Source organism: Drosophila obscura, unplaced genomic scaffold (assembly GCF_018151105.1).
Source record: "Drosophila obscura isolate BZ-5 IFL unplaced genomic scaffold, ASM1815110v1 contig_73, whole genome shotgun sequence".
Classification (NCBI taxonomy): Eukaryota; Metazoa; Arthropoda; class Insecta; order Diptera; family Drosophilidae; genus Drosophila; species Drosophila obscura.
The window spans coordinates 7,570,873-7,593,238 of NW_024542865.1; the positions used below are offsets into that span (position 1 = coordinate 7,570,873).

The 22,366-nt window shown below is 43.7% G+C and overlaps 1 protein-coding gene across 3 annotated transcripts; it reads right to left on the reverse strand.

The window, feature by feature from the left end:
• Window positions 1-57: 57 nt before the first annotated feature.
• Window positions 58-22,366, reverse strand: LOC111081994 (frequenin-1). Of its 3 annotated transcripts, none has more exons than XM_022378177.2 (8): window positions 21,870-22,366; window positions 10,132-10,352; window positions 5,505-5,529; window positions 5,045-5,093; window positions 4,107-4,196; window positions 3,312-3,390; window positions 3,142-3,230; window positions 58-3,065 (listed from the first exon to the last, which is right to left on the reverse strand). In XM_022378177.2, exons 2-8 carry the CDS (start codon window positions 10,193-10,195, stop codon window positions 2,898-2,900), a joined length of 564 nt encoding a protein of 187 aa, XP_022233869.1. In that variant the 5' UTR covers window positions 10,196-10,352; window positions 21,870-22,366; the 3' UTR covers window positions 58-2,897. The 3 variants fall into 3 exon arrangements, with proteins under 3 accessions (XP_022233869.1, XP_022233861.1, XP_022233876.1); XM_022378169.2 differs by having other exon boundaries at window positions 21,861-22,366; XM_022378184.2 differs by lacking the exon at window positions 21,870-22,366 and adding an exon at window positions 15,739-15,969.

Genomic DNA, 22,366 nt, shown 5'->3' on the forward strand with positions numbered 1-22,366 from the left:
AAGTCGAGTGTAAGAAGCGCGAAAATTGATTGTTGATGCATTTTGTTTTCATTTGTTTTTCATTTGTTTTCAGTTTTCTTCACGAAATTGATTTGTATTTGTCGTGAATATGTATAAGATTATTTTAATAAGTATTATATATGTATTTTGTAGATATCGTTTTCTTTATCTGACTCTTATCTGACTCCGGTTTTGAGATTTTTCAATGTTTCAAAGCTGATATAGGACTATAGAAAAAGCATGCAAACATTTGTGTGAAGAACTGCTTGGCATTTTGAAATTTAAATCGTCTCCAACAATAAATATACATATGCAAAAACAATTTGCAAATTTCGCAAGTCAAGTACAAATACGGCATCTAAGTTGTACATATACATACATATGTATATGGCTATGTAAATATGTTCTTTTTGTGTGTATACAGTTATCAATATTTGTTTGTTCGTGTGTGTGTGTGTGTGTGTGTGCATAGATATTTCTATATAAAGATATCTTTCCCTATAGATTGTAATAGATCAAGTAATTCGGGGCTTATGTGGGTCGGTTCTGTGGTGCAAGCAAATCAAAAAATCAAATCATTGTAATTACTACTACAAAGATAAATGCTGATGATACGATAGGATAAATAATACGTCGATTTTGTAGATTTTAATGCAGTTGGAGTATGAGTCAGAGTACAGAGTACAGAGAAAGATTTCTTTACATTGTTGTGTGTTGTTTCTTTTACGATCTAAAGCTGAACCACATATAAAATAGAAATTATTTTAGCATGGTGATTAGAAGGGGTAGAACCGTTTTAGGGTAGAAGAAGAAGAAGCAAAACTTAATCCAACAGCAGCAGTCCGACAAGACCGAAAAAAAAAACACTAACTAATATATAAGAGAGAGATGGAGCGATATACATATAAAGGGAGACGGAGAGAGATTGTCGATGACAGTTCAGGCGATAGTTTTAATAGTAAGGCATTAGTTGGGTTTCCCACTTTGAATGGAATGATATACATATAGTTCAAGCTCTGTGTGGGGGAGATAGGGGGTTTCCATAAATGGTTCAAGTTGATATATTTTTGTGTGTCTCTTATGAGGCATGCGTAAACTGAACTTACGCTAGAGCTAGTCTTGTTTAAATTTATTATATTCTGTGTGTGGCTGTGGCTGATCTAGTATGGATCTAAGGGATGTAATGGGTGATGGCAGCCATTGAATGATTCTCGGCAAAATATTTATGAAGCATTCAGAAGCAGTCAGCATTCAGAAGCAAATATACGTCTATTCCAATATCGTTTATATATAATCAAGATATACATATGTAGCTAGGCTAGTGTATTTGGTTAGTTAGAGAGAGTAATTACTATATTTATGCGTGTGTGTATTTATTTTCGATTATCAACAATTTTGATTATCAACAGTTAGTAGCTGGCTGGCTCGGCAGAGCGCTTGCTCAGCACAAAAGGTTGAAACACACACATTAATAATAATAATAATAACAATAATGGTGGATAATGGATAATAGTGCTATGACATTGAACTTTTCTAACCGACTAGCTGGCAAAAAAAGAGATAGCCTTATGGGAAATGCCGGCAGTCAGAGCGAGAGAAGCTGGCTTCCCAGCGGAGCTGGGAGAACGCGCTGTGGCAGAATAAGTCCATTGTTTTACTTTGCGGATACAATTTTGCTGGCTTGCTGGAAACACACAATTTTGTCTCTCATGCTATTCCTCTCTCTACGCAGACAAATTGGCAAAATCGAATGTCATAACACTATGAGGAACTGGATCTGGAGCAAGAGAAGGAGCGGTGTAAAGCTTCTGCCAAGCGTCTAGGCCAGTAGTAGCATTTTATGTATATGTATGTATTTGTATTTGTATTTGTAGAAGTATAAGTATAAGCATATATACATATTGAGTAATGTACATATACATATTCATATTCATATCCATATAGAGCAGAAGTAGCTGAGCTGAGTTCAAGAGTGCACTCTCACTCTCTCTCTCTCTCCTTTCGCTTTCGCCTTGATTCATAATTATTTTTCAATAAACTTCAACTTATCGATTAGATAGCCATACTTATGCGATATTTATAAATCAATTTAAATGTGTTTTTTCTTTTGTTATTCGAATTTGCATGGCAAGCATTTCAATAAAAATGCCTTGGATAATATTTAATATTTTGTTGCACACATATTTACCTATAAAGGGCTGAAACTGGCTCTCAACCCCGTATATGTATATCTACGTTGTTTTTTTTTTTTTATTTTATAAATATATGTATGTATATAGATTATGAAATATGTTTTTAAAAAAGCGTTTCATTTGACATAAATTGGTGTTCTTTTGTTTGTAATTTTTGTTTCTTGATGAATTTTATAAATTTTTGGCGTCTTTCTTTACAGTTCTGCCTTTTGATAATTGAAATATTTATCCATACCATACCATACAGATCCATACATATATATGTATATAATATCTCAGATATATGTATGCACATGTATTCATAGTCATATTCTGTTAGTTGAAATTTCACTACGCGTTTCACCAGATTTTCTGGTGATCTTTTGTCTGGCGCTTTCCTTGCATCTTTCACGAGTATCAGTGTGTGTGTGTGTTGAGTGGTTGTGCGTGTGCGTGTGTGTAGAGGGGTGTAGAGGGAAGGATTTTCGGTAAAAACATGAGAGTGTGTGTGTGTGTGAGTATCGATTCCAATCGAGATCCACACACATTGCTGTAGTTTCTGCTGTGGATCTTGGGATCTGGGGGGAGGGGATGGGATTGCGTGGAGTTCGTTGTCCCATATCACTGACTAGCTCCTTCCGCTCATTCCCACTGCTGTTCTGCCTCAGCTTCCACTCCCACAATGGACCACCCCAACAATGCTTAACGCAACTACAACTCGTGCGTTTAATCACCACCTAAACTTAACGCCTGGACTATACGTGGATCAGCTTTACTTCCCTCGCGGAACTCCTCGAGTGTGAGGCGGTCGTCATGGTTCTTGTCCATCTGATCAAAGATCTTGTCCACCCGCTTCTGCGGCGTGTTCTCATCCTCCGTCTGCGGCTGCTGGCCCTGCAATCAATCGAGTGTTTAATGTGCTTGATTACCCCATCGTTGAGAAGAGTGAAGAGAAGAGAAAACAACTTACGACCATCTGGTAGATGGCATCCACAATGTTGTACATCTCCTCGCGTGTTATGTAACCGTCGTTGTCCACATCATAGAGACGGAAGGCCCCTGGCAAGAGAATGTAAGGATTATCATTATGGCAGGGTACGAGTGTGTGAGGTGTTTGAATCCAATCAATACAATATTTACAGTGCAGCTTCTCATCCAAATTTCCTCGTGATGTTATGGACAAGGCACGTATGAACTCCTCAAACTCGATGGCTCCATCCTGCAGATAGATAGCACACAAATATTGTAAGAATTACATGCATGAACGTTGCCGAAAGCTAAGCTAAGGAAAGCTTGAGTGGCTGAAAAGCTCTTGTCTCTAAAAGAGCTTTATAGAATGGAGGTTTATGTTTGGTTCTGCGGCAGCAGCTAGAATAAACAGCTTAAATAAACTTTGAAATATTATGGGATGTCTAAATAAAGATAGCAGTGAAATAAAAGACCATTGGCGCACTTTAAAGATATTATATCGCATGAAAGGTATTAATTCATAGATCAGGAATGTGTATAAATTTATGATAGTACACCACTTAGTTCAAAGGATAATCAATTTAACTTTTATTTTTGAATTTTAAAATAAAAGTTACGGAATAACTCTTATTTCAACTTTTAAAATAAAAATCAAAAATAACTCTTATTTTTTATTTATTTAAAAAAATCATAAATAACTATTAATTGTAATTTTATAAATACAAATTAATAATAACCCTTACTTCTAATTTCTATTAAAAAAAAATTAAAAATAAGAATTAAAAATGATTTATAATATATAAATCGTAAATAGAAATTTTTTGCTGAAATATAAATTATAGTTTTATTTACTTAAAATTAGCATTCAGAACTATTATTTGCGGCCCCTGATTATTAGGTATATCTCTTGAAAGCACAGCTTCCGGTTTTCAGATGCTCCGATCCTAAGTTCAATAAAATACTTACATTATTCTCATCGAACACACGAAATACCAAGGAAGCAAATTTGCTGGGGTCTCCATCAGGGAAAAACTGCTTATAGATTTTTATGAAGCCCTAAGGAAAAAACCAACAGATACAGCAGACAGAAGAGAGAGGGAGAGAGAGAGAGAAAAAAAATACAAGTACGTGTTAGACAAGTTAAATATTTGCTATTGGCCCCAAACTCGTACACAATTGCAGTCGAGTGGGTTGGGTTTGGTTTGGTGGGCAAGTCAGAGCAGGACACATAAAATAGCATTAGAGTAAAAATTTCGAAGTTCTCTAGTTAAGTGAAATTAACGACTCCAATGGTTGTGTGTGTGTGTTGAAATGGATGGGGTGGTAGTGATCCTGAGCATGGTATGAGCAAGTGTGAGCTAAGCAAACTGAAATGTACGTTTTTTGTTTTTTTTTTTTGGCTAGGAACTATAACTCTGAAGGAGCACTGAAAAAAAAATATATAAGTATATACTTCCAATTATCAAATCCAATTTATATAGTGAAAAATCAGACGTTAAATTTTAAATATCGCTCAAACACAAATCTTTTTTTTCATGAGCAAAAGTCAGCAGAGCGAGCCCCACCTACCCCCCACACTGGTTCAATTGTAAAAACAAACAAATCGGAGCCGTGCGATTTCACATTTCAATTAACGTACATGTGTACATATGTATTTATATAAGTAAATATACTGCCATGCTTCGGTTATCGGAAATCGCAAAAATTTGCCATAGCCGAAGCATGGCTGATGGCCATCAGCAATAGCATTAGCATTAAGTAATTAAGCTGGATGCTCGTTTTGAGGTAGCTCGAATAGGGAATGCCCCACTAATGGAATGATGTTTATGCGGATGCGGATGGGAATGATGATGTTAATTACGAACTATGATTTCGGGGTGGTTAAACGGTTGGGCTGTACTCACTTGTTCGGTCAGCAAGCCATTCGGACAGTCTTTCAAAAAACCTTTGTGCCTTTTCGTTGGTGTCAGAAGTCAGAGATCGGGATAGCGAATAGCGAATAGCACACAGAGGTCACAGGCAGAGACAGTGGGAAAAAGAAAAGGCAGAACCAGGAGCCAGAGGGAGAGAGAAAAATAAATTAGCATCAGAGAGAGAGAGAAAGAGAGACAGAGATAGGGAGAAAGACAGAAATATAAGTGAACCGAAAAAAAATAAAGAATAAAAGTAAATTTAAAAACCAAAAATAATTTTTGAACGCATAAAAAATGTTTTTCCACAGCTGGATAATTTCGCGACGATACAAAAAATCAATTCTGGAGTGGTTTTAATTTGTAATTTAAATTTCCGTTCGTTTCCAGAGGAAGTGAAAAAGATCGTCTGAGTTAATTAAAAAACTGAAAACTATCAAAAATTTTGTCTTACCATTGACGAATTTCCTTTTCGGTGACTGCAATAAATAGATAAATTCAAGATTAGTTAAGCGATTTCCGGAGATTGAACTGAAGCTCGCACGGGGTTGCGCCTGCAGCTCTCTCTCTCTCAAGCGGCTCTCTGCTTGGGCCAAGTGTCCTGGCGGAGCCGCTGAGTTATTGCAGCTTAGGTTTGCTTGGGCTTAGCTTAGGACACCTCCCAAAGACACATCCCCCATTTCCAATTTCCCATTTCCGACTTTGCTGATGTGAATGCGAGCAGCAGCACAGAGTGCATTGCGTATGAGTAATGTGCAATTGAAATTTATGGCCCAGCGACAGAGAAGTTCTATAAGATGCGAAAGTGTTGCAGCTGCCGCGCGACTTGGCGACTGCACAACTCATTTAATAAATCATTTAATTAACTACGGTTCCATGCCCGCTTCGCCAGCCAGCGCGTCATTCAAGCAGAATAATACGAGTCTACTTTGAGGCGCGTGCGGCACTCTCCTGGCTGAGATGTGAGACAGGACAGTAAAAAGGACAAAGTGAAAAGCACTTTGAAAATTAAAAACAGAAAAATGACATACATAGATGATGGAGATGAGATGTTCATGATGATCTACTCCCGAAAGTGAGACAGACACGTTAACCCCTGCCTAAGTTTTTAGTTCTACACTGAAAATATTTGAGACTCGAGATCGAGTCGTTTGCCAAAAAAATATTATAACTATTCTCTATAAGCTGCTCTTCGGCATCTTCAATCATTTCTCGCAGTGTGCCTTCTGGCACGCAATTGAAATTGCCCGGTCTCGGCCTAGCCGCAGCCTGTATCTGAATAACCAGACATAGCCAGTAACACCCACGACCCGACCCCCTCCCCCACCCACATGACACCGCATCACACCACGCAACCTTTTTAAAAGTCTGCGCACGCCATCGCCACGGCGTTCCAGGGCTAAGTGAGCTCCAAGGAGCGTTATCCTGCCGCTCGTCAGTGGCTGTCGATGTGGGCCCGACAACGACTTCTACATCGGCTAGCTGAATAATACATGTGTAGTGGGTTCCTTTCCTGCAGTACCCCTACCCCCCTACCCTACCTACCCTACTCCTCCACTGCTACCTCCTTTGCTGTACGTATACGTGCATGAGTATATTTGTATAGCGCCGGCAGCAGTAAAGCAAATTAGTTCGCAGCCAGGACGCACTGATACTTAAAGTCCCCCCGAGACCGAGCCAGTTCTGGGGCTCCTCCGTCTGCCCCCAGCTACTCTCGCTCCACGCAGTATGGCACAGAATTTAAGGCTTCCTATGGGTCGAAGCCTTTGATATCCTTGTCGTTGCATCGATCCTCTGGCATATACTCGTGTGCATGCGATGTAGCGGCTCGATCTTGGCCATTCTGTACAACTCAAACATGGCTCAGACATGGCTATACTCGTAATAAATATTTCATTGGCTCTCTCTCTCGATGTTGATGAATAATTTGTAAGTAAAAGTACTCAATTACAAAATACCCTTTGGCTAGGGTATAATAATTTCGATCTAAATGTTTATTTACGCAAGGAGGCATTTCTGCACTCTGCTGCCTTTCAGTTGCCGCATCACGGATCCCTTATCTCCAATCCCAGCTCCTTTCTTATACCAAAAGTGGTTTGTGGCCCGCAGCCTTTATTTAATTTTTTCGTGCTGCCGCAGTGGGCGGAGCTGGGCAGGGGTAGAGGGAGCCATAAAAAAGCGGGCCAAAATTCCTTATTTTTTGTCGGTATTTATTTAATTTAATTTAATTTTAAGCTGATTTAATTTCAACTTTTTCACATACTCGTGTGTATGCACAAACAGCGAAAGGACACAAGAGGGTGAATGTACATACATACATACATATGTATGTACATACGAATGTTTGGGAAAGCAAGGACTTGCCGCGCTGGGTGTGGTTGTGGGTGTGGCCACATGCTAATTAATGAATGGGACCTGGAAAAAGGGCCAAAAACTAACTTTAAATGAGCTGCATGCGGGCTACGTACACACATGAAGGGAATGCGCTGCAGCAGGTGGGGGCAAGCACAGGGCCATGGGGAGTTTGAGCCTTGAAGCAACTCCATACATATATGGGCTCAAATATTTACCAGACTTGATTAGATTCGAACCGAGCCCGAAACCTACACCGATACCCAAGGCATAGGGCAACAAGTAGCCTGTTCCACCTCCTTGAACATCTCAACCTTAACCTGAACACAGGTGGGCTCGCATGTTTCCAACTCACACGTATGAATGTACATATGTACATACATATGTATGTGGCTACCCGCGGCTAACTGCTGATAGCCCCGCACGCAACTGAAACCAAAATGGGAACTTCCAAACACACGCCAGGGGCATGGGACTAGAAAAGCAACTGAATTTGATTATTTTCATGTAAATATCATATTTTGTTCAGAAGTATTAACTTAGCATGCTGAAATGGACCACTGTGCGTGGGTTAGTCGTGTGTGATTGTGTTGTTGCTCTTCGCAGGTACGCTCTACGCCCTACGCACTAACATTGCATTTAGCCCGCTCTCTTGTCGTAGCTTTGTTGTTCCAGCACTCTCTCAATATCATCCAAATCTAAATAACTGTTCTTCCTCTCTCGCTCACGAAACTTACTGTGCAAGATGCTGCATGAGCGACCGAAAAAAGGGTTCTATGGCGCGTGGCTTATCGCTACGCCCCATGTACAGAGGGAGCGCGCGAGCTTTCAATTCTCTTTTCGGCTATGCTTCGTTTTTGACCGCGAACCCGCTGCCCGACAGCTTCGTCTGTTGCATGCATGTGCATGCTTTCGCACAGTGGGGCCCTCGGCCATTTAAGCTTGCTAAATTAATAAGTGCATAGGAGTTCAATAAATTTTTGTCACACTCGCATGGGTGCAGTTGATGGAGCAGTCATTGGATCGATGAATCTTATAGTGTATTCTCCTGTTGATTCGTCAATTTACTGATATGTATAAAAGAAGCCACATAATACGTCACTGAATGAATTACTGAAGCTATTATGGAACAGTTAGATGTGATAGAGTGAGTGCGAGGAGAAAGGAGAAGATACAGTCAGCGATGGCGCCATTAGCAAATTGTACACAATAAATATGTATATATGTACATATGTATGTTTGTGTATTGCTTCTGTCTGTATAGTGGATCGAAATTGAAATGGGAAATGCAGGTTTGGTCTCCAATATACCCTCCTATACACTCCATTCTTACTCGCTCCCCTGCCCTTCATCTACGAGTATAGTCGCCTCGTCGTGCTGGTCTCTGGTTCCTGGCGATGGCTGTGCTTTTATTTGTGCATGTACCCGTTTGATTTCCACTGTTAAGTGACAGGAAAATGTCAGAACGAGATAAGTGCCAGGGGGAAAAAGGAATAGCGAATACGAAAAGGAGCACAACAAGTTCAATAATCATTTCAACATGGAAGTGAGTTTTGAGTGCTGGCCACTGACTGGATGACTGGATGACTGGATGCCAATGCGTACAAAATCGCATGGGAATGGAAGTGTCAGTGGGGATAGCACAGAGCAGCATCCAAGCATCCAAGCATCTAAGCATCCTTTTTTCAACCCCACTCTAAGCACGCCTCCTCGCTGCCTCTATCAGCTGTCTGTTTGCATAGCGGAATGCATGTGCCCAGAGCCAAATGAATGCGGCTGTCATTCAGTGCTGTCAACATTGCAGCAGCGTGTCGCATGCTACAGAGCGTTAATATGGTATCCCCAGGCAGGGCAGGGTCGTGCATTTTAGTTTTATAAGCGATTTGCCCCCAAGTCCCCACATGCCACACTGGGACCACATCCACACCCACACCCACACCACCCTGCTTTCTGCGCTACGACTGTTTACAAAAGCGTAAAACAAACAGAAATTGACATGAAAGCCATGCAAGCTGCCCCAGCCTGCCGCCAAAGGACTGCAAAGGGAGGGAGAAGTGCAAGGGAAAATGGGTGAGGGTAGCATTGGAGCGGAGCAGAGCAGAGCGGAGCGGAGTGGGCATGCGAAAACTAATCAACGGTGCACACACTTCAACGTTGGCTTTTACGAGTATACCCGCTACTCAATGGGTATACGTAGAGTGTACTATATTCGTATTGCACGAGACACAAATTAGGTTGTAGGACTGGATGAGTATAGAGGTAATTTCCTCATATATTTTGTACTATGTATGAGCCTTGTCATAGGTCTGGACATGGCTCTGGAACGTACTTTTCCAATAAGGAGAAAAGTGTTTTCTAGTGTTTTCTGCCAAAGTGTACGGCACTCCTCATGGTCTGAAGCGATGGTGTGAAGGACAACCCTGCACTCATTAGGAATTCCTGAGAAGTGCGAAACTTTTTCTCTGATATACGAGAGTTGAGAGGAGTTGGCAACTACGCGTAGAGAGGGACTTGGACTCACGCAACTTGCAGTTACAGTTACGAGCGCGACGAAAGAGTAAAAGCTGCTCTGGGAATTACATTTCGCTACCAGAAATGCATCCGAGTGCGGCCCAAATATGTATGTCCCAGGTATGTCCTGGAGGTGGCGCTCGTAACTCATGGCTGGGAGCGCGCGGCCAGAAATGATTTACTGGATGACCCAAAGTAGGGGGATAGATGGTACTCACAGTATGTGTCCGTGGTCAGGCGATCGATGGTGTCCTGCTTCAATTTCGAGTTCTTCTTGCCCATCTTACAGTTGCCTCCAGCTGATTATCTTGCCCTGGCCTGCTGCACTCTTGTTATGCCCCCGGGTCTGGCTAAGTGTCAGACTGGCGATGGTTGTGGCAGCGATGACAGGTGATTGGCAGGAAGCACGTGTCTTATCCTGATTGGGCCTCAGTTCGATCTGCAAATACAAGTGGCAGCAGATTAAAGATTTCCATCATTCCCATCATCGCCATCGTCAGTGGCCCAAACGAGGCATTGCTGTACATTTTCAAGGCAAAACGTCATTTATCATGCTGCATCCACACAGAGGGGCTGTCTGTCTGTCTGTCTGTCTGTCTGTATGTATGCTGCACCAGCAGCATCACCACCTGCCATGGTCAGGGCTGCCCTGGGGCCTCCTGCCCGTGATAAATAGCCAAAGGTACTTTGATATTTAAGCACGTCGACGCCGAGTTCTGTATGGACCCCTCTCCATAGTTTCACAACCAGCCATGCAACCCATGCAACCAACCATCCAAACATCACCGAAAACAAGGCAAAGAACAACGACAACGAAAACAGCAGCAAAGCTGCAAAAGCAGCAGCAGCAGCAGCAGAGACCAGGTAGGTACTAGGCACAATAGACTGGAGAAACATCCTGAGCTCCCTTGCTGAGCGGAGGGAGTCCATCCATCAAGTCAACCCCATCACGGATGGATCGGGTGGGACGGCTGGGCGGGCTCCCTTAATGAAGAATCCCTGAGGGTATTTTGGATTCGTCTTGTGGCGAGGCTTCGTGTTTGCTCTACCTTTTGTGGTGGCGCGACGACAGGGATGGCGACAATGGCAGCGACGCTGTCCACAAGTTTTCTCTATATCCTTGCGTAATTAAAATTTTAATAATTTCCCAGGCAAGTTTTAGCCTGCTCTCCTGCACCTGTTTTCCGTTACGGCGGAGAAGGAAGAAAACTTTTTTAATTCCTTGTTGCCACTTGACAAGCAAATTGCGTGAGACTTTAATTGACTTTGGATTGCCGATGAAGTGCGCAGGCAGAGATTCCCCTCCCCCGCACGTGTAGGGCAATAATCATAATTTATGGCCACATAAAGGGGGTCCCTCCCAACCGTAATTAGACTCCCTAGACGCGTCATGGCCGCGCAGAAAACGACAAAATTAGACAAGAACTTGCATAACACAATCGCAAGGAAACTACTGTCCTGCCTCGAGCCTACTGTCACATTCTCTCTGTCCACGTTGGCCATTTTCATATTTCATATTTCATTTCGGTTTTGCCATTTTACGAGTTGCGGACAAATTTTGATGGCCCTGGCGGAAGCTGGCAAAGACATGTCACAGACTTGCCGCAACTTTTGATGAAATACCCAACCCAGCTCTCATTTTCAGTTCCAACTTTATGTAGCTCCATCTTTAGCAGACGTATGGACTGGCAGGACAACGACAACGAACAGGTGCAGAGACAGGGACACAAAGCTGTCGCCACGACAACAAGTCGCAACGGATGTTCCCAAAGCTAATTGCAGAGAACGAGAGTAGTGTGGAGCAGGTCTTAGAGTGACTGGAAATGTTTTAAATATATATATCTATAACAATATATGTAAGTAATAAAAGTAGGCCCATTTAATGGAGCGAAAATGGATTCCGCATCGCCAAAAAAAATCAATCGGACAGACATTTCACTCGTCGGTTATTTAACGAAACGAGCCCCAGACGAGGCAATCGAATCAAAAATGCCCAAAAGTTGCTGGGTAGTTGATGCTGACCGAGGAATGGAGGACGGGGATGTGGCATGGGGGCTAGGGGATTGTGGGCTTGTGGGCTTGTGAGCTTGCATCACCGGCAGGCCAAGTTGCCGGTGATGCAACTGCTAACGAACAGACTCCCCCGGACCATCGACCTGCCCTGTCATGTCCATTCACCACGTCCATATTCTCGCCACAACCATGTCGCAGTCCCTGCAGTCTCCCTGAAGTTGTCGGAAGTTGTTTGTACCAACTGCTTAGGGCGCCTGTCTGTTTCCAATTCCGTGTTCATGCCCATGCCCATGCCCATGCCCATGTCCCTGTCTGTTTCTGTCAGAGTCGGAAATTACAAGGAAAGAAAAAATTGAGCATACTTTTAGGCGCCTCCGTCCACTGTCCTGGTCACAGTGCCAGTCTGTCATGGCTCTGTCTCCAGCTCTGATTCTGATTTGAACCGAATCTTACACTGTCAGTGCACCTCAGTTGGGTGTGGTGTGGCTGCTCGGCTGTTCGGGGGTATTACGCGATTTCCGGCCAACTACAAATGCATTTGCCCCCTCAATTCCCTTTCTCTATACAGCTTAGTATACGTACAGACATTTATAAATGTATGTGTCCAACAGGGAATTATATAAACTAGCCATCAACGTTGCCATTGAATTTAATAATTGCCAACCGACTGGTAAACAAGTTTTGAAACACGTAAGACTCAAAAGATTGGCGAGGAGGTGAGGAGGTGTTATTTGAAAGTGATGGGAGTGATTTTTCTCTGACGAGTTTCAATGCCAAATTTGTTTGAAGCAGAAAAGAGGCAAAGAGTGACTAGGGGAAGCCAGAGAAACTTTCGACCTGAGAAAGGATACAAAAATAATTACAAAATTTGCGTAACTTTCCCTATGACCTGCACTTTATCGAACTTTTCAAACTTTATCGCTTTAATTGCTTACGAAAATAGAAATGGAAAGGGGAGAGACAAACTGGCTCAAACTTGGCCTAAGTCAATTAGTAATATGTACCAACAGAATAGTGAATCCATAGCCCATACATACATAAAGTCCAATCGTAGAAGAACATTTTCTGAGCATGTTTTGGCCATAAAAAGTAAAAAAAATAAGAGAATTATGAAATATGTATGCTCTTGTGAGTTTTGTGTAATTGCAGTCTTGAAAATGCACAGCTATTTTCAACTCAGCTAAGGGGCAGTTGTCTTAAACGTCGCAACAATTAACATAACACAAGTGTTCGTTGTTCCCATGGTGCACAGGTCTAAATCATCAGCGCTCTGCACCCCTCAATCTATTCTTCGCAGAGTCGCCGTCCATTTTGCCCCGAAAACAACTGCTGTCCACAGTCAAGTTGCTTTCATTAGAGCCAGTCCTCTCTGAGTCACGTCATTTGGGCAGCCAGCTAGCAGAAAGTAGTCCCTCCACCATCACCATTCTCGCCCCCCAATCAGGGAATTGCATTTCTTGGCGTCTCACCAAAATCTTTGGTGAAAAGTTTTCTACGACTTTCCCTTCAAATAGAGGGGAAATAAAGAGGGGTGCAAGAGGCATTTTTTTATCTGCTCCTCTCCTGCGGTGACAAGTGCTGCTGCTTCAGGTTATTCAATAGTTTTTATTATTATTTTTTCTTGTCCATTTGGAATGGAAATTTTCAAGACTTATGCTCGCCGGCTGTGATTGGGTCCCATTGTCTGTGTGTGTGTGTGTGTGTGTGTGAGTGACAGAGTGAATGACTGATTGACTGAAAGTGTTGAGTGCTACTCCTAGTCTTTAACTTTCACTTTAATACTTATTTCATTGAGAAAGTTTGTCTAATCTTATCGTTGAAGCATAGCTGCTTGCAGAGGAGTGGAAGGAATGTCAATGCTAGCAGTCAGCAATGCTGTGATTCATTCACCTGAAGGCACACACAATTGCCCTCTGCCTATTTCGGGGGTAGAGTTAAAGATAAATTTAAGGAAAATAGCCGTAAAGGGATAGAAACATAGAAAGAGGGAAAGGAGCAAACTTGCATGTGAGCGACATTTACATAACCTCGTTAATTTTGATTTAATTATTTTCATTCAATTTAGCAAGTCAGGCGAACAGGATAACTGAGCAGAATAACTGCAGCAAGATGATGGCAGCAAGATGTAGAGTGGTGAGGGGGATGAGATTAGCCGAAGCAGCGATGCAGCAGTAGGAGAGGCAGAGGAGGATAAGTAGAAGCGTGGGAGTGGGAGTCAAAGCGAATCGCTGACGTCGCTGGAGCGTCAGAGCGCAACAGCTACACCACAGATAAGCAGTTGAGTGAGAGTGGAAAAGTGGAATTAATTGAAGCAGTACACAAGTGTCGTATGACACATATAGCATGAGCAATAACTGCAGAGCATAGCAATCGTTAATTCCTTTAGAAAACTCTAAAACCAGATCGAATAAAAACCAACCCAAAGCAATCATATCTCTTGCTCTCACTGCATGCGTCATACGACCCATAATAAAAGAAGATTAAGCAGTGCGAAAGTCAAAAAGTATCGGAAGCTGAAGTGGTGGAAATATGTAGTTGAAGCAAAGCGAAAGTACGAGATGGAATCAGTCAAAAAAGAGCAAGTGGTAGCTGGGGCATGAGGCACAGAGAATGCAGTTTGCCGAAACGGAAACCGAACAAAAGAATCTGCAAAAGCAGCAGCAAAAAATGGGTGCGAAAAGGGGGGAGACCAGGCAGAGCAGCAGCAGAATAATCAGCAGAAGCAGCAACACAAGAATCAAAATCCAAAAACCAAAAATCTGTGCAAGAATAACAAAAATGGCCAAAGCCATCGGCAACAAAAAAATAATTTCAATATTTTATCACTTACGAGATGAGTCGAAATGCACATGAATACATATGTACATATGTATGTATGCCTATGTGTTGCTACACTTAAATAAACATCACTGCATACAATATAAAATATCTTGAAAAATACAGTAAAAACTCTATATAAACACTAGTCGACAAATGGAACGAACAGACAAACGCAAAGACAAACGGACATACATATGTATGTACATATGTATATGTATGTATTTGTATATATTAAAACTGTGTCGTGGCTCGCGACTCTTGTTTTATAATATTTTACTGGTGTAAGCAACACCTTCCGACTTTCCACATACATATACATATACATACATACATACATATATGTATCTCTGAGTGTAATAGTGTGTGTTCTATGTATGCATATTTCGTATACACCGGAGCTCTCCGGCTACCCCTTTTATAGGCTGCCTGGAGCGTCTATTGGGCAGCGTTCAACCTTAAACCAGCAGAAACACACAATCCACGCGCTCCTTTTCACTCCTGCCCCATTCCATTCAACACATATTTGTTGGGGAAAACTGTGGCAGAAAGGAAGGATATCTAACATGTTATTTTATGTCTTTGCACTTTTTTTATATTAAATTTTTCCTACTTTACTTTTAGTTTAGATTTTCGCCAAGTAAGTCCTTAAGACTTGTCAGACTTGACTCCTTCTTGGCTTCTGTGTTAGTGTGTGTGTGTGTGTGTGCGTGCGTGTATTTTCATTGTAAATCAGTGTGTGTGTGTGTGTATGTGACCTTATCATAAAAAGGAGCCACAGTTGATGTGGCCGTCTCTGCTGACCGGAACATCCACTGATGATGCTGCCGATTTTTTTAGCTTGCACTTTTCTACCTCACACCAAAACAAAAGACCATAAAAAGAACAACAGAACAACTCATACACACGGTCGCAAACACGTACGAGAATATGGCAGACGGCATCGCTTGAGGTACATATTTATTGTATATATTTTTTTTGTAAATTTATCTTACATTCCAGCAGAACCGCAATTATTTGTTGTCAAACTCGAGTTATTGTTTGTGTTTTTTACATTTAAAAAAACCAAAAAAATAAAACAACAACCAGTAAGGAAGAACAGTTAGTTGGTGGGAGAGTGGGAGGGAAGGTGGCTTCAGCGTTGAGTGGGCGGAACCGTTAACGGAACTCCGGAACTTCAGGGCTCGGTCTCTGGGCTCGGCTTCCTGTTCCGTTTAACGTTCCGTTCCGTACGTCACACGGTCTGAAAATCAACTGAACAGCTTCGGAGCGCAATCAACAGTAGGTCGAATGTCCTTGCTGATACGATGCCGATGCCGATGCCGACGAGGACGAAGTTTAACGCGAGAGACGAGAGTTGGGAGAGTCCCCAGTTCGCAGTTCGCAGTTCGCCGTTCGCCGTTCGCAGTCATCGTGGCTCCTCTGGGCCACCGCATGGCCGCATGGCTGGAGCGAGCTTTCTGCAGAAGGCAATCATCATCGCAGCAGCCGGAAGGCGAAATGAGGTTTTTGGCTGCTTCCAGCAGAGCAGCAACTGAGCCAGCACAGATATATCTTAAGTAGTTTAAATAAATAAATTCGTGGGCCTCCAGGCAGCCTGTTCAGCCTGGTCACACTAGAAATCCCGTCAGAAGTTGGGTACAAATGGTTAAAATTTCTAAGCTAAGCGACTATTAGGACGTCCGACATTTGATTTCGGACCAGGCCAGGGCTGGGATTGCCACTCTACGAGGCATCTTAGCGCTTAATAACCGGTAGAGTCTGGGCATGCATTTGGAAATTCCATTCAAAGCCAGAACACTGTTCTGGCAGCAGCATATCAAAGCATTTAATTAGGGGGGACATTCTGCAACTCGAATTCAATTGGACCCGTCCTTTTTTTTTGCTTCTCTCTGGGGACTATTATGTAATTAAATTATGTCATGGAATATTTTTTAATTTGCATTTTTGTTTATTTAGGAGCACCTGTAAAGGGCACACACACACACTCTCCGCGAGGAGAACCTTGGCCTGCACAACGTGTCGTATGCGTTATATGACCGCATTAATATGTGGCAGCCGCAGTCGCAGTCGCAGCCGCAGCCGCACAGCCCAGCACAGTATTGTGCGTGCTCGTCCGTGCGTGAGCATGACAAGAAAAAGGCAACGGCCCTAAAATATCCAGTACAGAGCTATAAAAATACACGGCATAAGGACTCGCGGAACGCAAGTAACTCGACACTACGAGCATATAAGCTTCCACGCCAACCCCAGCCTCTCTCTCGCTCGCTCTCTCGCTCTCCCTCTCTCTTGTCTGGCTTTTTTCACCACAAAGCTTTTTGCTGCGACAGTAAAAGCTCTCGGCCTCGGAGCTTTGTTTGCGACAGCTGCGGAGTTTTTGGCGCCAGTATCAGGAGGAGCCACGGAAAAGCAGTCAAGAATCAAGAATCCAGCTATGTAATAGCAAACACACAAATATGTCCATATACCACAGACTACATTATGCCCAGTAATCAGACTACTGAATACTGAATGAATTAACATGCCTAGCATAAATTTAGATGTACGAAAACAATCCTAACAGATGGATATACATATTTACATAAATCTGAAACCTCATTTTGACTTGTTTGGGTTCATGCTCCTACGCAGTATTGTATTTTGTATTAGGACTATGCTCCACGAGTGGCGGCATCTAATCTAATCGCATTAAATCAGTGCTGTTCACGCCCTCACCATGGAACCACCTGCGCGACTTGCTCTGGGTCCTGCCTCGTCCACTGCTTGTTGGTTATCAGCGCATCAACAAAAATATTTATCATCATTTGCAGCTTGGGAAAGGCAATGGCAGCGGCGGGAATGGCCTCCCCCGCTGGGAGTGAACCAACGTGAGCAACCGTACTCCGGGTCTCTATCCCTGTACTTCTTCGGCCTGGCTCTGGCTCTGGCTTTAGTCGCTCTGGGACTCTCGAGCGTTTAACTGCCTCAAAGCCATTGTTAATTAGTGCACCGACCTTGTCGTAATTAGTGTGCACATTGCACAGGGCTGAGCCTCGTGCTGGGCAAGGGATGAAGGAGGAGGGGTGGAAAGTGGTTGAGTGGGGAGACCCCCAACCAGGCTTAGGGTCGGTCTGCCCTAAGCCGACAAAATGTTGTGCTAAGTTTTGGGCGAGTGCCGCCGGCGGCGCCAGCCTGAGGAGGGATGCAACCCACCGCATTCCGCATTCAGGATGAAATGCGGTTTGTTGCTGGCTAGAGATGGGCAGATGGGTGCTGCCTTGGGTGCTGCGTCACAAAAGCCAACGAAAGCTAATAATAAGTTTTGCGTTGGGCGAAAGGCCAATCCAATTTTCAATCGGAGAGTGTCCCATAAGGCAGGTTGTCAGGGACAGAGGCGATATGTAGGAGTGGTCTGGCAGGGTCTGCGCCAAAATGCAGAGCCAGAAGTTAACTGAGGACCACCACTCCAATAGCCAATCAAAGTTTCCGCAATGAAAATTCCCAGATAATAAAAAAGATCTGAGATCTGAAATCGTAGCGACGGATACGATACAAGTGAAGTGAGAATGGGAAAGTGAACAGATTCATTGGATTTCCATTGAAATGTGTGCGACAATCGCATACTAATCAACAGCAAACATACGAGAAAATTAGAGGAAGGAAATGCACTCTCCCAGTGGGGAAATTCCCGGGCAAAGCTTGATGGAGAAAGAGAGAGAGAGGGCAAGTGGGGCAAAACAAATCTAACGTGAGCCAAATTCCAGATTCCAGATGCCAGCTGCCAGCTGCTGCCTTTGCTTATTTGCTGGGGAATCAATCGCTGCAGCTTGGCATGAGCATGAGCCTACCTACTTAAAAGCCTTCCTTCTCCTTATATCTGCCCCAAATAACAAACCTCCCCGCCCCCCGCCCCCCGCCCCTTATGGCCTATGACAGTTTCTATGGCAAAGATTTGGCCCAGCTGCCGCAGCTGTCTAATAGCCGGCTCATTGTCTTCTGTATGGCATTTGGGATTTCGCATTTAAATTCAACTTAAAAAACAATTAAATATTTTTCAACTCTTCCACGCTGCTTTTTCCACACAGACTGGCAGTCTGGTGGTGTGTCTTTCCACCTGTTTCCTGTCTCCTTTTTAGGGTGTAAAGCGCCAAGAAATAATTAGGCGCATAATTATTTAATTTTGTGTGTGTAAAAGAGTCGACGGCAAAAATAAATGCCTCATAGGCCAAAAATAAAAGAGAGGCGGACAGAGAAAGAGATGGGGCAGGAAGGGAAGCGGGAAGAGAGTGCAGGAATGGAGGGATATGACACCATGTGAGCGTGTTTGTTGTTTTTTGAGTGGAGTGGAGTGAGACTCCGTTAGGACATAATTATTGAAAAATACTTCGGATGATGAAAATTAATCGACACTTTTCAAAATTGTCGACGTAAAAATAAGCAAATGAGAGCCTCCAGGTGGGTGGGCTGGTGGTGGTGGTGGATGGGGTAGATTTAAAGTATCCTGACACTGCGGCTGCTTGACTGGGCGATCCACTGCCACCCTCCCCTACCCTACCGTCCAATCACTGTTTGCAGCCCCGGGGCGACAGCTTCCAGACACTTCACCGAATGCCGGCGCCAGCATCTCAGATACAGACAAAGAAAAACACTAAGACTGAGACAGAGACACCCTTGTGACGGAGAAACAGAATGAGAAGAGATTGAGATGGAGATGGAGATGGAGCGAGGAGGAAGAAAGAAGTGAGAGTATAAAGAATCAAGTGCCAACTGAGCAGAGTACAGTGTCTGCAGCTTAATGCTTGATATTCGAACGGGATACCACGGGTAGAGAGAGTCTGTGATTAAGTATGTTTACCATGGCGTTTGCTCTGCTCGATATTAGCGGAAATCAAGAAGAAGAAAGAGCAGAGAAAGTGGAACAGAGGCAGAGGAGTGAAATAAGAGGGAGATAAGGGGTACATATCTCTTTCGCGACGCTCAGGGGCACGTATGCCCAATATCACATATTAAAAACTCTCCCAGCCTCTAATTGATGCTGAGGGTTACGATGCCACTGCCACTGCCATTGTCATTGTCTTTGACTTGGTCTTGGTCTTGGTCTTGGTCCACGTCATATCGTGCTTGGCAAATCGTCGGCGATAAAGCCAACTACATAATGTCTCTGTAGGCCAATGATTGGAGTCGGAGTCGGAGTCGGGGGGACACATAAAAATGCTATGCTGGCGTCTCAGCGACGACGCACACACAAATACACACAATTTTCTAACTGCCTGATCCCTAGCCTCCATCAAAGCACCCCGCAATGTCATTATTCCGTTATTCCGTTCCATATGTGGGCCTCGGGATAGCGCGCGTTATCCTGATTGCCAGCCTTGATATTGGGTCATGGGCCAAGGGATATGAGCAGGCTGCAAACAAGCCGCTTAAACTTTCCTCAGCTCTCTCTCTCTCTCTCTCTCTGCTCCACCCCAGGAACGCAGCTTGCTGCCCTCCTTGGAGGGGGTATGAAAGCTAAGAGGAGCAACTTGCAGAGTTGCTCCTACACATAGTAGTACTTATGCAGCTGCGAGTGTTATCTGGTAAGACCCACCAACATTTATTTCGCATCATCGTTCGATTGTAAGACCATTTACCAATTCTTATTTGAAAAGAACTTTACAAACGAAGAAGAAGAGTATTCAAGGCTTCGGTTTTTTGGGAGATTCCTCTGCTGTCTGGTTAATTTTTTTTTTTTTTTTTTCATACATTGCTTGCTCTGGGCCTATCGTGATTTGGGTCGTTTCTTCCCCGGGCTCCTTCTGGCTACTGATTCCTCCCGCTTGCTGGCTTATTGCCTTTGTGCTTTATGCCCATCATCATTTCTTAAAGGACACACACAGGACCGGGACCGGGAACGGGACTGGGCCGAAGCGAAAAAATCGCAACAGAATCCGATTTTTTTTTGCTCCTTTTCTACGGCTAATTGGTTCCAAACTCCCAACTGGCGAATGATTATGGCCGAAGGCAGCATGGAATGGGAGAATGGGTGCCGCGCATGGGGGTGTGGGGGGAACGGCAACTAGCTAAACAACAATTTTAATTGCGACCAGGCAAAGTCATCGTCCCCCCAACCACCCGCGCTACGTCTGGGGCGAGGCTCGGGCCAAAAGGCAAATGAGCGAACGCTCCAAGAAATATGAACGAGGTCAATGATTGTTTACACTACCCTCGAATGCTGTTTACTTCAAGCCAGGCCATGACTGGGTGACTGGGGGGGATGACTGAGGGACGACTGAGGGAGGGATGAACGGTGCGGGGTGCGGGGTGCGGGATGGGAGGTGGACTGTGGGCTGTGGATCGCTGATGGTACAGTTGCAAACAGTTAGTAGGCACCCAGATGGGATGGGAGTGCGCCTCTTAGCGAGCACAGTGGAACAGGCAGTGGCAAAAAATATCATCTCCAAATTGGGTAAGGGCTAAATCGGGATAGCCCAGGTACTGGCAGCTGCAGCGTTGATTTTTTTCGCCGTAAATCATCGTCAATGGATCCCACTGTGCGGATGGAGCGCATGCCGCTCGCCCATTATGCCTCTAGGCTCCATTGCGAGTGTGTGTGTGTGAGTGTGAGTGTGTGTTAAGCATGTCTATGTACTTAGACACACACACACACACATCCGCATACAAGGAGGAGAGTGAGTGAGAGAAGGAGAGAGATATGAATATGTGTGTTTCAACAGATTCTACTACTGTTCTTGCCTCATTTACGCGCCACGTCACGTGGCCTGATTCCACTGCGAATTTCCACTGGAAATGGAAATAGAAAAAAAAAAAACGTGAAGAGTGGAAAGTGAAAAGTGGAAAACGAAAGGATGCGAAGGGGCGCATAGAGATCCCCAATGGACTGATCGAATCACATCCAGTTGCCTCTGACCCAAAGGGAACGTAAGCAAAGGTCTCCGGTCCGTGCACCAAAACAGATTTCGATAATAAGTATACGCTCTAACGAAGTCTCCAGATTTAGTTTGATATGTATTATCAATTAATACAACTCCAATTATTTGGCCGTAGCTGGTAATGGCAAATTTTATTTCACAGTGCAATGAATTAATTTATGATTATAAACACAGACATAGGCATGGGCATGGACATACATACATACCTGATTTACCTGTGCATTTGTGTGGTTCGGAGATGCGGAAACTGCAATTAAAACACAGCTCTGCTCGTACTCTGCGGTCTCCTGGAGTTCATTCGCTTTGGGGACTCGCTGTGCAATTGATTAGGCGTTAATTATAAACGTAATTTACATAAACGTTGATGCGAAAGATTCGCGCAGTTCACAGGGACAAAGCTACCGCTTTTGAATTTGTGATTTGAGGTTCTGGCAGCCTATTGCAAACCAATTGAAACAACTATTTGGCGTATTAGCGCGGACTTTTAATAGGAATTCGCGAGGGTGCGGTGCATGGGGATGCCAGGTTTTGGGGGAAAGCAATTGAAAATGTGCACAAAATAAAACAGAACAAAAATACAAAAATGGGGGTAAGGGAAAACACAAAGAAAGTTGCCAAAGAGCCAAAAGAGAAAAACTAGTCGCGTCGCGTCGCGTTATGTTGCGTTTTGGGCAAGCTGAGGAGAACATGCAACTTGTGCGAAAGGCAATCG